Source organism: Sturnira hondurensis, unplaced genomic scaffold (assembly GCF_014824575.4).
Source record: "Sturnira hondurensis isolate 20B ecotype Veracruz unplaced genomic scaffold, ASM1482457v3 Scaffold0006437, whole genome shotgun sequence".
NCBI classification, from domain to species: Eukaryota; Metazoa; Chordata; class Mammalia; order Chiroptera; family Phyllostomidae; genus Sturnira; species Sturnira hondurensis.
This window is the reverse complement of record NW_028079068.1, coordinates 7,601,171-7,614,393: the sequence shown is the minus strand read 5'-3', so window position 1 is coordinate 7,614,393 and position 13,223 is coordinate 7,601,171. Positions and strand designations below refer to the sequence as shown.

The 13,223-nt window shown below is 50.0% G+C and overlaps 1 protein-coding gene across 1 annotated transcript in view; it reads right to left on the bottom strand.

The window, feature by feature from the left end:
- The window catches only part of PLXNA4 (plexin A4), a 412,384-nt gene that overhangs the window by 91,595 nt on the left and 307,566 nt on the right, over positions 1–13,223 (bottom strand). Inside the window, exon 5 of the mRNA XM_037049178.1 lies at positions 6,384–6,484. Coding sequence (XP_036905073.1) covers positions 6,384–6,484 — 101 coding nt within the window. The remainder of the gene's footprint in view (positions 1–6,383; positions 6,485–13,223) is intronic.

Below are 13,223 nucleotides of genomic sequence, written 5' to 3'. Positions count from 1 at the left end.
AGGTCCGCAGGCTTGGTGGAGAGGAGCACGCCGCTCTGCGTAAAGTGGGCCACGCCCACCTGGTGCGGCACAGGGAGGCGTGACGGGGCGGGGCATGTGAGTGCCCAGGCAAGGCTGTGCCTGTCTGCACTTTAAGCGCCGAGGTAGCCCAGCCCCTCAGGCTGTCCCCGGGGAGCCAAGTCATTAGACTGGGAGGGACCCTCAGACATGCATGGATGGCAGGGCTTTCCTAGTTCCTGTGAGAAGATGGATCATTGACTTACCACCCGTCGGCCATGAAAGCTTGTGTTATATGTATGAGGGGGGTAGGGGGAGCAGGCAATGGCTCAGAGAAGAAAAGAAAGTTTCCTTAACCCATACTGTGTATCTACTGAGCCATAGAGAAAAATTCAAATATATTAGTATCTACTCTTTTCTCTGGATCAGAGGCTGAGAACTTCTTGGTGAAGAGTCAGGGAAGGCTGCAGCACAGACTGCAAAGAGTTTGCTGGGCAGAAGTGGACCCTAATGACGCCCTCATGATTGTGTGGTCTTTGCAAACAGCCTTAGGAGAGATCGCTGACTTAGCAGGCTACTGTTAAGCAGGCCTTGTATACCAGGCTCTGGGATAGGCTAAGAAGCAGCTGGACAGGCCGTGCATTTTAGAATCAGTTTGTACTTCATTCAGGGACACACAGTCATGGTTGTGGGACAAACTGTTCTCTTTGCACTTTCCCAGGAGGCTGACAGGCAGCTGTACCCATTGGAGACGTCCTAAATGGCATGGCTGGTTGGAGTTGTCCAAGACAGAAGACTTCAGAGCCCTGGGTTTGTCCCAGCCACCCAGCCACAGTGCTCTGGTCTGGGGAGGACAGTAAGGAGGAGGCCCTGGGCTCTGACCGGCAGCCTCTGCTCCACAGTCACTGAAACGGGATTACCTCCAGGCACTGTGATGAACTTGGATGTATAAACTCTTCCTTAATTTTCATACTGTAGCTGTAACACGGCTCTGTCATTGACATTGCATTGCTGAGGAAACTGAATCCAGGCTGTTTGTCCACAGATGGGTTCTTAGTTTTTAACCCGTCCTCCTGCTCTGGGTAGCAGCAATTTTTTCCCCTCCCTCTTCTCCATCTTGGCAGAAATTGTATAAACAATAAAAGGGGAGAACCTGAACAGTGACCTGTGCCAACCCATCCAGGGAGGGTATCCTTCCAACAGAGGAAAATTGCCAAGAGGAGGGGTCACCAGGGGGCAAGGGAGAGACTTTATAAAAGCCGATCTTATCTTGCCCCTGTTGATGTCTTGGGTTACAGGAGCCTCCTGGTAGTGACGCTGAGGACCCTTCTTCAGAAAGGTAACGTCTGGGCCCATCGATGTGGCCGGGTCTGCCGGGGGATCCCGTTACCTGCTCAGCCTCAGATAGGCTTCTTGGCCTGGGCCTGGGAGGCGAAGATAAAAAGGGGTCTGGGGAGCTGCCAAGCTTGGAGTTGCAGGCAAGATTCCAGAGCCAGGACAGGTGAAGGCAGGCTGGGCTGCAGGCTTTCCTTTACCTCCCCCCAAGACAGAATAGGTAGGCTCAGGCCCAAGGTGAATGCCCCGGAATAAAGACTCAGGACGCCTGGATGGGTCTGTGGTACAGGCACACAGTTCAAGGGTAAATGCACGCCCAGACTGTTGAAGCTATGGCATTGCTGCCATTAGACGCCAGCAAGCCCGAGGGACTGGAGAGAAGGCTGCAGGTGGCCCTCTGGGCTACGGGGGCTGGCAGGCCAGTTCTTTGGGACAATTGGGGCTGAGTAACAGAAGGGAAGGCTTCAGTTACACAAGCATTTCTTAAGCCTGCTTCGTCCGTAACCCACCTGTGCCCTTGCTGGTACAAACAGCCCTTTCAGCCACCTGAGCCGCCTGTGAGGAGGGCCCCGCCCTCGGCCTGTGCTCCAGGGCTCTCCTCCTGCTCCTCTCTCTGTCTCTCTGTCTCTCACACACACTTCTCAGTCCTTCCCTTCCCAAAGAGTTCCCACTCTCCTCCCCTACAATCATGGAAGAGGGCAAAAGTGACAGATACTTTGACACCTAAAGGACCCCTCTTTCTGATGCTCTTTGCCCCAGTCCCCTGACTGCAGCGATCAGCATGGGGTCTTGCCCCTGACTTGGGCCTATCAGAAGCTTTGACTCTGGTACAGGCCACACCCCCTGCCCAGTTCTTGGACCAGAGGCCTGGTTCCCAAGGCCCAGGGCAGAGGTGGTCTAACATCATCCCCTTGGATCCTCCGAGCCCAGCACAGGGCCTGGCACAAAGTGGGGGCAGGGGTGATGTGAGAGACCCAGGGGCAGACTTGTGGTACGGGCACAGCGCACCCAGGCACGCACACAAAGCCCTGGCCCTTTATACCATGCTCCCCTCCCAGCACACTGAGGTGCCCAGGGTGAGTGTCTGCCGGCTCCCACTGGTCCTTCCCGGCCTTTTGCACCTACTCCGCCTGCCGTAGCTTCCTCCCTTCCCTCCCAAGTGCCCTCAGGCACCTCTCCCACCCAGGACTGTCCACTTGGCAACTATTTAAAATAAGAGAGGGTGGATAGGAGAGGCAGTGTCTGGCTTTGACCTGAACTTAAGAACTAGGAAGGAGCACAGAATTCTGGGTGAAGGGAATGTATATCTCGATGGGGTTTGGTTACCTGGATGTTTACATCTGTCAAAACTTTTCAAATTATACAGTTCGGATCTGTGTGTACCACACTCTCTACATATAAACATTATATCCTGATTACAAGCATCTTAGAAGATCCAGGGGCCTACTCTCCTTCACCCGGCCAGGAGGGCCCAGGGGCCTCCTTGGTCACTAACTCTGGTAGGGAGGCAGGACAGGTGTGCTGAACATCACGGTGGGCAGGCAGCCTTGGCCTGAGAGTGCTTGTGAGCTGAACCTCCCAGGGCGCTGGGCTTTACCAAACACGTCAGCTCAGCTGTCAGCGCTGGAGTCTTCACAAGACCAGGAGGCCCGAGTCTGCCAGAGAGCAGACCCACAGGGCCCCTGGGACCTTCATGACGTCCTTCGTTACCTAACTTCATCCCCACTCCCCCACCGTGGGGCCCACGCGGTGCTTCCTCTTTGCAAACAAAACTGCGAAGTGTCTGACACACACAGTCACAGTGGATCCTCATCATTTGCGGATTCCATACTTGTGAATTGGCCTACCTGCGAGAGTCTTTTCTAATCCCCAAATCAACGCTGCAGCTTCTTCAAGGTCACTTGGGACACGAGCGGAGAGGAGGAAACTTTGAGCGGCCACAAGCAGAGGTCCCCAGCAGAGGTCCAACCAGACCACACCGCCGTGCCCTCCTGTTCTAGCTCTCAGTATAAGTGTGTCCATTTTGTGGTCTACTTGGTGTCACACTTTTCACTTTTCTGTGCTTTTTCTGGGTAATTCTGCTGTTTAAAATAGCCCCTAGGAACCCTGTCGAAGTCGCGCCCAGTGTCCCTCAGTGCAAGAAGGCTGTAACGTGTCTTACGGAGAAAATGCTTGTGTTAGATACGCTTCCTTCAGGCACAGATTATAGTGGGGTTGGCTGTGAGTCCAAGGTTAATGTGAAACAATATATATTAAATAAGGTGTCTTTAAGCAGAAACACACACAAAACGTGGTTATGTATTGATGGGGTGACAAAAATGTTGTAACCAGAGGCACATAGGAACCTGGCTATGTACTGTCCCTAGGAGCAGCGGCTCAGTATTCACGAACCTGGTGTTCCAAGTGACTTCATAAAGTACCACACGTCATGAGAATCGACTATTCTTGTCCAATATCTCATAGCATGTTTGTCAAAAGCAGGAACTTCCTCACACTGATGTCCATGACAGTTGTCCTTCCAGAGTCCTGCTCCCACTGTGGCATTGTGGGCAAGGGGGGCCACCCCGCCCACAGCAATGCTGAGCGATGGGCATAGAGAAAGTACTCCCACGGCCCCTGCTTTCTGCACGCCTGTGCTTCATAAGGGCTGTACTGAAATGACCTCTGGAGAAGACTTGCAAACTGCAGAATAAGACATGACGCCAGGTTAACGGGGGGAGAGACATGCAGAAGGAGCATCTACCACTCAGGAAGGCAGTCTGAGGCTGGGATACCCCTGGGGAGGGAAGGAGGCAGTTGAAGTAGAGCTATCTGCACCATCAATGGGAGTCAACTGGGGTCACAAGAGGCAGGGGCCCCATGAGCTCTCAGGCCTTCCTCAACTACGCTGAGACCCCTGCCCCATGCCCCCTTTACGTTTCACACACTGCTCAGTTCCCTGTGTCCTTCACCCACATGATCTCATCTGATTCTCCTAAGACTCGGGAGGTGGCCAGGTCAGATATCACCATCTCCAATTCACAGATGAGAAGCCAGGATGCTGCCCCAGGTTGCTGCACGGCTGGGGGATGTGGACTTTGGACTCAGCAGCAGATACCTGAAGTTCATGTCCACAGCCATTTTCTTGAGGCCACCCTGGGAGTAGATATGCTGGCCTTCCAGTGTAGCCTGATGGCCTCCTTCACGAGCTGTCTGCACTTCACCTTGGCCCCAGTCCACCCGACTGCTGCCATTTGACAGGAGGCAGGTATTATGTTACTAAAGAGGAAACTGAGGCTGTGTAGGAAGTAATTTCTGGTACCTCCTCCTCTCATTCCTATTTAAACTCAGCTCTGAAGGGTGGGGGGAGGATGGGCAGCCTCTGTGTGCCTTCTCAGAGTCTGGGAGCCCCTGAACCTCACAGGGGCTGGGTTCTGGGTGGGGCTGGCCAGCATCAGCAGGCAGGGTCAAAGTCGGCACGAAGACCTGCCTTGGGGTCCCACAGGCGTAGAGTGTCAGAGACAAGCTGGCTCTTCTGATTGCCCTTGAATGATGCCAGGTGTGGGAACTCAAACCAGGAGCAGCCAAGCCATCTTTGGCCAAGCAGAAAGCCAGCTGGCCTAAGGTCCCCAAGGAAGCAACAGGTCTGGAACATGGACCCTTTCTGAGAGGCCCCACTGTGTGGGACAAGGAAAGTGACCTCCTTTCTGCCTTGCTAAGTATCACCCAGGAACTCTCCTGGATTGATAAGAGCTGATCTGAATTCTGAACGCAATCTCCTCCATCCTCTGTCATACCGGCCACTCTTAGGCTCCACCACTCTCTGTTACGGTATACAGGTTTGTGCACACGCCTACACCCAGTTTCTGGTTATCTCTAAGTGATGTGTATTTCAGTGCACACCAGTGGGGCTTCGTTTCCTCCCACCCCCATCGAATCCCCAAGGGATTTCAGACCTTCTCTTAAAGAACTCGAGGATTCGTTATGCCTGAGATTGTCACCCAGAGACAAGCATGTGTCTTACCCTTGGAGAGGATGCATTAGAATTTAAGAGGCTATTTCTAACTTTCAGAAGCACCCCTGGGTGGGGGTGGGGCACGATCCTGCCCCGATATTCCTGCAGTTAAAAATAATTAGTAGTAAGTGTGACCAATGAAGTAGGACAACTACAGTCCTTTTCCTTAATATATGGGCGAAGGGACACCCATAAATTTATAACACTTCATTCTCCATCTTGTCCAACTCACAGGCATCGAATTTCCAGTGTTGACAGAAGCCCAGGGTTCCAGCAGCAAGAGCTTGACTGGTACCCAATCCCACTGGAGTGAGGCCCAATCACTGCTCGTCTCTCGAATCAGTCAGTGCATTTTCCAGGTTAGCATTTGCCTCCACTGCATCCCACTGCCTTCCTCCCACTTTTCAAGAATGAAAGGGTGCCAGCACAAACATGCACATAGACAGAGGTCCCAGCACTTGGGACACAGCTTGTCTGGCCCTGTGTCCCCAGGCCCAGGGTTCTGTGACAGCCAGATGAGTGTCATGACAACAGTGGGTGGGTTCTTGGGGGCTACCCACTTGAACTGCACCAGAAGAGTCTCAAGTACCAGAAGATTCGGGGAGGGGCGGGGATGCTAGAGAGTTGGCTAAGTGGATGCTGAATCACTATAGGGACAGTGTGGATCGCGCACATGATGGAGTGGCCCGTGGGAGCCTTGGGGATAAAAAGTCCAATGCTTCCCCCCTGCTGTTTAGCCCTGGAACGTCAGTCTACAGTCAGGTTGCAGTCGGAAACGTCCAGGATCTCCCTCCGGCCCTCCAGGGTGTGATTATCCAGCGAGATTCCGCATCCTGACCCATCCCCATTCCCACACCGCCATTTCTATCTATCTTATAGGGATCTGGCAATGCAAAGTGGAATCAGAACAAAAGAAGGAGGATAAAATTGGCAGAGTAAGCGAAGAGGAGGGAGAAGAGAGATCAAAAGGACGGAGTGAAGAGAGAGAAGATGAGGAGGAGGAAGAGAGTTACAGGGGAAGGGAGCAGTGGGAGGAAGCTGCCTCAGTGGTACTCACGTGTTGTGGAGCACACACCAGCCGCAGTGCGGGTCCCCCGAGCCCAGGCAGTCGCTGCAGCTCCGATACTGACCGCAGGACTCCACGGGGACTCTGGTGAGCTGGGACAAGGACAACAAGCGAGAGAGTGGTCAAGGTTTTGCAGAACTCTCAGTAGTTCACCAGAAAGAGATCGCTCTCTAGGTGTCTCCTCTAAAATGGTGTAGGAGCAGGAAGGGATCGAGAACCCCAGGACCGAACGGGACCTTGAGTGATCGTATTTGAGCAGGTGGCCACATAAGCACCCAAGGGGGACAACCATCTGTTGTTTTCATAGAAATCTCTGGGAATGGACTCCATTGAGGTCATGTTAAAATGTTATAAAAGGTACTTACATAGTCTACGATTATATTTCCTTACCACCAAACCTCCAAAACATCTCTACAAATACCCAGTTCAATACATATCTGTTTCTTCTCAAGGTAATAAACTCAAATGTTTACTCGTTCTCCGTTCTTGTTTCTCTTTTGCTAGAGTGTTTTGCCTCCTTCTCAGTCTCTCTCTTTTGTAATTTTTGTGGTTCCAGAGGGCCTTTAACCCAAGGCCAAGGCCTTCACTTTCTCTTTCTCAGTGCCTTTAACAAGGTGCAATAAACTCACTCTGCAGCCATTGCCTGCTTATTCTGTCTTTCTCATAATGTTGGCCGACTGGCTCTGAAAGTTTTTCACTCCGGTGCTTTCCAAGGGCAGATGTTATTTCTCCTACCCACACCCTTTTCATGATGAGAGGTTTCCTGTCCCAGCCCCAAACTTGACATTCGCTTTCACCAGCCGCTTGTCAATGTATTAATAAAATGTCTCATGTGACGTGGCTGCTTAGCCCAGGTGCTTCCATTTCCAGCAAGCTCCTGAGGACCCGCTGCATCCCTTTGTCTTCAAGGGAGGCTCTGCCCCGTGTCTTTGATGTGACTCCTAGGACCTGATCCGTTGCAAGCACTTAACACCAACCCACAGGATCGAGTGGAATTGTAGTATTTTCCCATATAACCTCGGCCTTTACTCTCCATTTTGCCAGTTTCTTCTTTACAAAATCCTGGTACTTATTTATTTTTATAAATCATCTTTCTCCATGTGGGATACCTTTTTAGCTCGATGGGGGATTTCTTACCTAACCTTTCAGCTTGAGCTAAGGGAATCGGATGTGGTCTTTTTTGTTTCTCACCATCGAAAGACAGGCCCCGGGAAGCGAAGCCATGCTGGCCTGACAGAATCGCGGTGCTTCCTAAGCAAATGCAGAGGCTGGGTTTTCCCTCTATTTGGGGGGAAGGGGGAGGGGGAGGAGCATCTGGTAAATCCCTACTGCTTGTAACTCAGGCGCAGGCAAACTGGCACCAGCGCCTGCTCAGTTAGTCTCGGAACTCCCTTTTGGAACTAATTAATAATTAATCCTAATCCCACATGATCTCCTTTTCCTTTCGACCTTCATTTTCCAATTCCCTTTATATATCTTTTTGTTGTTGTTGCTTTTCTCAAGTACACATTGAGTGTTCTTAACGGCCACGCTTCTATTTTCATTTCTTCCCAGGTACCTTTTAGCTTCCTCTTCCCATTCTCACAGCCTTCTTTGCCCTTGGCCTTGGGGGCCCTTACCCCACATTCTCAAATGTTTTTTTGTACATTTAGAATTTTATCTTTCCTTGTATTACCACTTATGTGATCAGCAAGAGCCATGCTTCAGCTCCGCTCAGGTACACCCTTCCCATTTTCGTAATTAATCCAGACAATCAGTTTCTTACAAATGATCCCGCTGACTCTACACACAGCCTGGGACTGCCTTCCTCCTCCTGCCCCCTTAGTTTCTTTCCATTCCTCCTAAATGGGTATAGACATGCTGGCCCAGAAGCCTATAAATAATGGTTACCGGCCCAAAGTACCTGGATTCATGAGTGCTAATGGGGTCCACAAGCTATTTTCAATGTTTCTAAAAGCCTAATGGAAATTGGACTGTTGCTGTTTTCTGTTTCTATGCATACGCAGTGATGAATGTCCCATATTAAGAATGGGAAATATATTATTACTTAATAAATGCAGTTTGTTTAGTAGGCAAAAATCTTTCAAAACATGATGTCTGGAGGGGAAAAAAGTAATAAAAGGGGCCATCGATGGTGAAAGTTGGTAACTTAAGCACATAATAATGTTTCCATGTGTTCCAGCTGCTTGTCTGGCACTACATGTTTTGCATGGTCTTAAAGAGAAAATCATGACTTGTTCAATCAAAAGCATTTTCTTGGTCTAAACTTGATTAGTACCCTCCCCAGCTTCTCCCACGAGCATGCTCTATAATTTGTCTTGAAGGATCAATGTGGCTTGGGTTTCCGGGGTCTGCAACATAAAGAGCCAGCTGCTTGGCCCATCTGACATTCTCAAAGACTCTGCATTCAGATTTCTAAAAATATCCTACCATTGGTGCTTAATACCCGAAAGTCCTTTCTCTCTTGATGTCAGACAAGAGTCATTTGTGTTGGGCTGGAGAGCGTGTAAAAGCCTGCAGAGCTGGGTTCAAGTTCCTCCTCACCACTGTCTGGCAGTGAGACCCTGCTGTGTCTGAATCTCAACTTCTCTCATCTGTAAACATGGAGATAAAAATGCGCCCCCCCCCGCCCCGCCAACTCACAGAGTTTTTCAAAGCACAGATGACCCAATAGGTATGAAGCTTTGCATGTGATGAAGCATACTACAAGTGACCTTTATTGCTTTCTTTGTCGTTAGTAACACCCTTTGTTAGTTACACCGTCACTTTATCTCTCTCCCACATCACAGGGCTCTGCTCTGACAGTCCTCCTCAGTCCCACAAATTTGCTCGGGAACTCAACAGGCCTCGAAAAAGTTTTCTTCTTTTATACCTTGAACATACCATTTCCTCCTTGAACTGTGGCACCTGCCCCTAAATCGTTCATTGTTTCATCTTTGGGATGAAACCCTGGGGTTATCCCTGCTTCCTGGGCTGATTCAGTGCTTTTATCAACCGCTGTAACAATTTTGCATTTTTCTTTGCTTTCCATGTAGGTGCACCCCTGTGGGACAGGGACATGAGTCCTGAGTAGTTTTTATGAGACCCAACTTTTTAAGCTTTTACTTTCAGAATCTACCTACTTTTTTAGACATTTTTAAAAGATTTTATTTATTTATCTTCAGAGGGGAAGGGAAGGAGAGAGGGAAGAGAAATATCAATGTATGGTTGCCTCTCTTGCGTCCCCTGCTGGGAACTGGCCTGCAACCCAGGCATGTGCCCTGACTGGGAATTAAACCTTGATCCTTTAGTTCCCAGGTCTGTGCCCAATCCACTGAGCTACACCAGCCAGGGCCCTTTGTAGACATTTTAAAAAATTACTCTGCTAAACTTTTCTAGGTTTTCTCCACTTTTTTTAAAGCATGGATGCTAGAACTGGAGGAGCCACGGGATTCTGACAGACCAGGTAGAAAGGTTATTATGAATTGAGAGCAAGGCGCCACGCCCCTTGCCTTCCCAGGACTTTCCTGAAGAAGGTTAGGCCAACCTAAGTCTCCACAGTGTTCTCCGGCACGGCCCAGCTCTCCCAGACTGATCCCAACCTACATTATTGCATTGTCTCATTCCCCACCCCACGGGTAATTCTGCAAAGTATCAGAAAATTTCCTGACACTTATTTAAATCACTTTCGAAAACCAGATTTAGTCCACCATTTATCTTGGTGCAATTCTCTTCCCAAATAGCTCTGGTTACCTTCCACACACTGCTGGTAAGTTTCACAGGTGGCCAGGTGGCTCCTGAGTCACCTTGGCTCCAGGTTTCTCCCTCCCCGGATACTTAGATTCTCCACCCAGTCCAGACACCAAAGTGCTCTCTTGCATCCCCCATCGCCGGCTCCTCTCCTGACCCTGGAACACAAACCACTCCAGATGCAGAGACACATGATTAATTAAAACCACCCCACGCTGATTCAAGTCTTAAGCTACCGTGCCAGGCATGCTAATTAACTGAGTGAGGGAATTCAGACCACAGGAAGAGGCGAAAGAAGAAAGTCATGGAGCTACGCTTCTGCCTGGAGAACAAATCAGGTGGCCATGTGACCTGAGGTATCTTAGTGATGCATGGCCTCAGAGACCACAAATGACTGAGGTCTGTGCCCTGGCCAGTGGACTCCAGGAAAGGTGTTGGCTAATGTGGCTGCAGTCACTCCTTCACTGTTTCTAAGACAGGAGCCTCAGCACCTGTCAGAAACAGGTGCGTGCCTACATGGTGCTGGGGGAGAAGGGGCCCCTTTCGGTGGAGGGATTAGGGTGGGGCCTGCACTTAGTCTTCCTGACACATTCTAGCAGCTTTGTGCATAGACCTACTGGGTAGTGTGGCACACCCTCCAAAAACAGAAACGTAGAATCACTGTAGGGTCTAGCAATTTCACTTCTGGGTACTCATCCAAGAGAATTAGAAGCAGGAATTTGAACAGACACTTGTACTCCTGTGTTCACAACAGCATCATGCACAACAGCCAAAAGGTAGGAGCAACCCAGACAGATGAATGGACATACACTGAGAAGTGGAATATTACTCATCCTTAAAAAGGAAGGGGATTCTAACACACGGTACAATACAACACAGATGAACCGTGAGGACTAAGTGATGCTAAGTGAAATAAGCCAGTCATAAGAATACAAATATTGTGTGATTCCACTTATAGGAGGAGGTATCTAGAGTAGTCTAATTCATACAGAGCAGAACGGTGCTTGCCTGGGCTGGGGGGAGGGAATGGGGACTTAGTGTTCAGTTGGGGAAGAGGAAAGTAACTCTGGAGATGGGTGGTGGCAATGACTGTAGTGCCATGTGAAGGTACTTAGTGCCACTGAACACTTAAAAATGGATAAGATGGCAAATTTTATGTTAGGCATATATTACCATAACCAAACATTTAGGAAGAGCCTATTGGGCAGGTGTGAGAACGCCTGTTCTCTGCTCAGCTTCCAGTGTCAAGGGGGAGAAGCTTTCTGTTGGCAGATGACTAAATCCATGTGTACGAAATATTCTGAGATCCTTGAGTGAAAAAGATAGACGTGGCTACTGTTTTCAGTTTAATCTCAAACAGACAAAAGGGTTTTAGATACGAATGTCCCTTGTCGTGTATTGCTGTTCAGCGGGATCTGTCATGCTCAAGCTCTGCACCTCCACGTCCTCACTGGGAAAAACAGCATCGCAGCTGTGCTCTGCCCAGGACCGGTCCTCACCTCCCACCCCTTCCATGAAGCAAGGGTGGGAGGAGGGGCCTGGAAGTCAAATAGTTCCTGTGAGTCAGGTGGCCCGAGTTGAGTGACTTCTCGTGTTCCTGCTCGTCCTCGGCGTTGTCATTTCTCATTCCCGGGTACAACTGTGAAACCCCTGCCTGCCCGTCCCCATCCCCACCTCTCTGTCGCCCTCCATTACCTCTCTGGGAATCACACTGGTTTGCCTTATCCTTTGGCCACCGAGGTAAACTTCCTTAATATAGCGTAGCTTTGTTGGTTTTGAACGATTGTAAACAGAACCATCACCTCTACTCCGTCATCTGTCCAGCCTCATGACCAAGGCCATGAATTTAAGAAACAATGGCCTGGGATGGGAGGACAGGGAGTAATTGGGAATACAGCAAAGGTTCCACACAGGATTCCAACCCATGGCCTTGGCCTTTGTATGCTTCTGCGCTCTGATCAGCAGAGCCCTTTGCCTGGAGGCCCTGGGGCCTGGGTGGGCTCAGGGCAGCTGGAGGAATTTCCCCAGTTCCCTTGAGCCTGGGCCCCCCTGGCTAGCCCCTGCCTGGTTTCCCGGAGATTTTGAAAGATGCTTTCCTCGGGCAATAGGGTTCCCCTTTGCCTGTTGCCATGAGCACTGCATGGGGCCTGCTGCTCTGCTGATGACATTCAAGAATGTTCCACAGACAGAACATATCGTTTCTGTGTGTGCCTCTCATTTGTGTAAGAGTGTGACATTCTGGTCAAAATGTGAGTTATTACTTCATCTCTCTTCTTATAATTGGATGCTAATGCTACAGGAGCTACACTGAGCCTGATGGTGGGAGTTAATTTAAATGTCCAAAAAACTTCTTAAATACCCAATTTCTTTCAAAATTGTCAAAAAAGAAAAAAAAAGAGGCAAGTCTACCCATTAAGAAACTCCAAGAAGCTGCTGGGGAGCTGTCAAACTGTGTAGACGGTTGCCTGGTACCCACCGCCCCTTATTGCTACGCTACCTATCTCCTGTCCCCAAGCAAAAGAATTAGAGTTGGAAAAGTCAGTCCTTTTCTAGAAGATGCACTCAGCAATGCACGTGGCTCTCAGTGTCATGGTCCGAGGGAGCCCCTCAAAGCCTCTCCAGGACCCTTTCTTTCCTTTAATGGCCTCTGGTCACCATCCCAGGCTTCATTTTGGTGACTTGGGGTCATTTGTCTCTCATGGGTCTAACACGACACATGACTCTGCAGAGCTCATGTCTCTAAGCCCCTCACTGCCCAGACTTGAGCTTGAGGTGGGTGAGCAGCGGTAGGTGAGCAGTGGCTCCGAAAGCTGTGCTTATTTCAAGTGACTGCCCATGCCTGGAACACAATCACTCACCTCTTCTTTGCTCAGAGGTGGCAGGCACTTTTGACTGTGCAGACAGGCAAGACAGGCAGAAGCCAGGAGCCTGGTCACAGGCTATGGCAGATGGTGTCATGTGTCCCAATTCTTCTACCACCCCCACCTGGCCTCATGGTGAATGCAGAAGTGATGTGTACTTCCCAGCCCTGGACCTCGGGCTTGGTCTCAGGTCTTGATTTAGCAAATAGGAAGGCAGCAAGTACAAGGTTAAGGCTTGAGA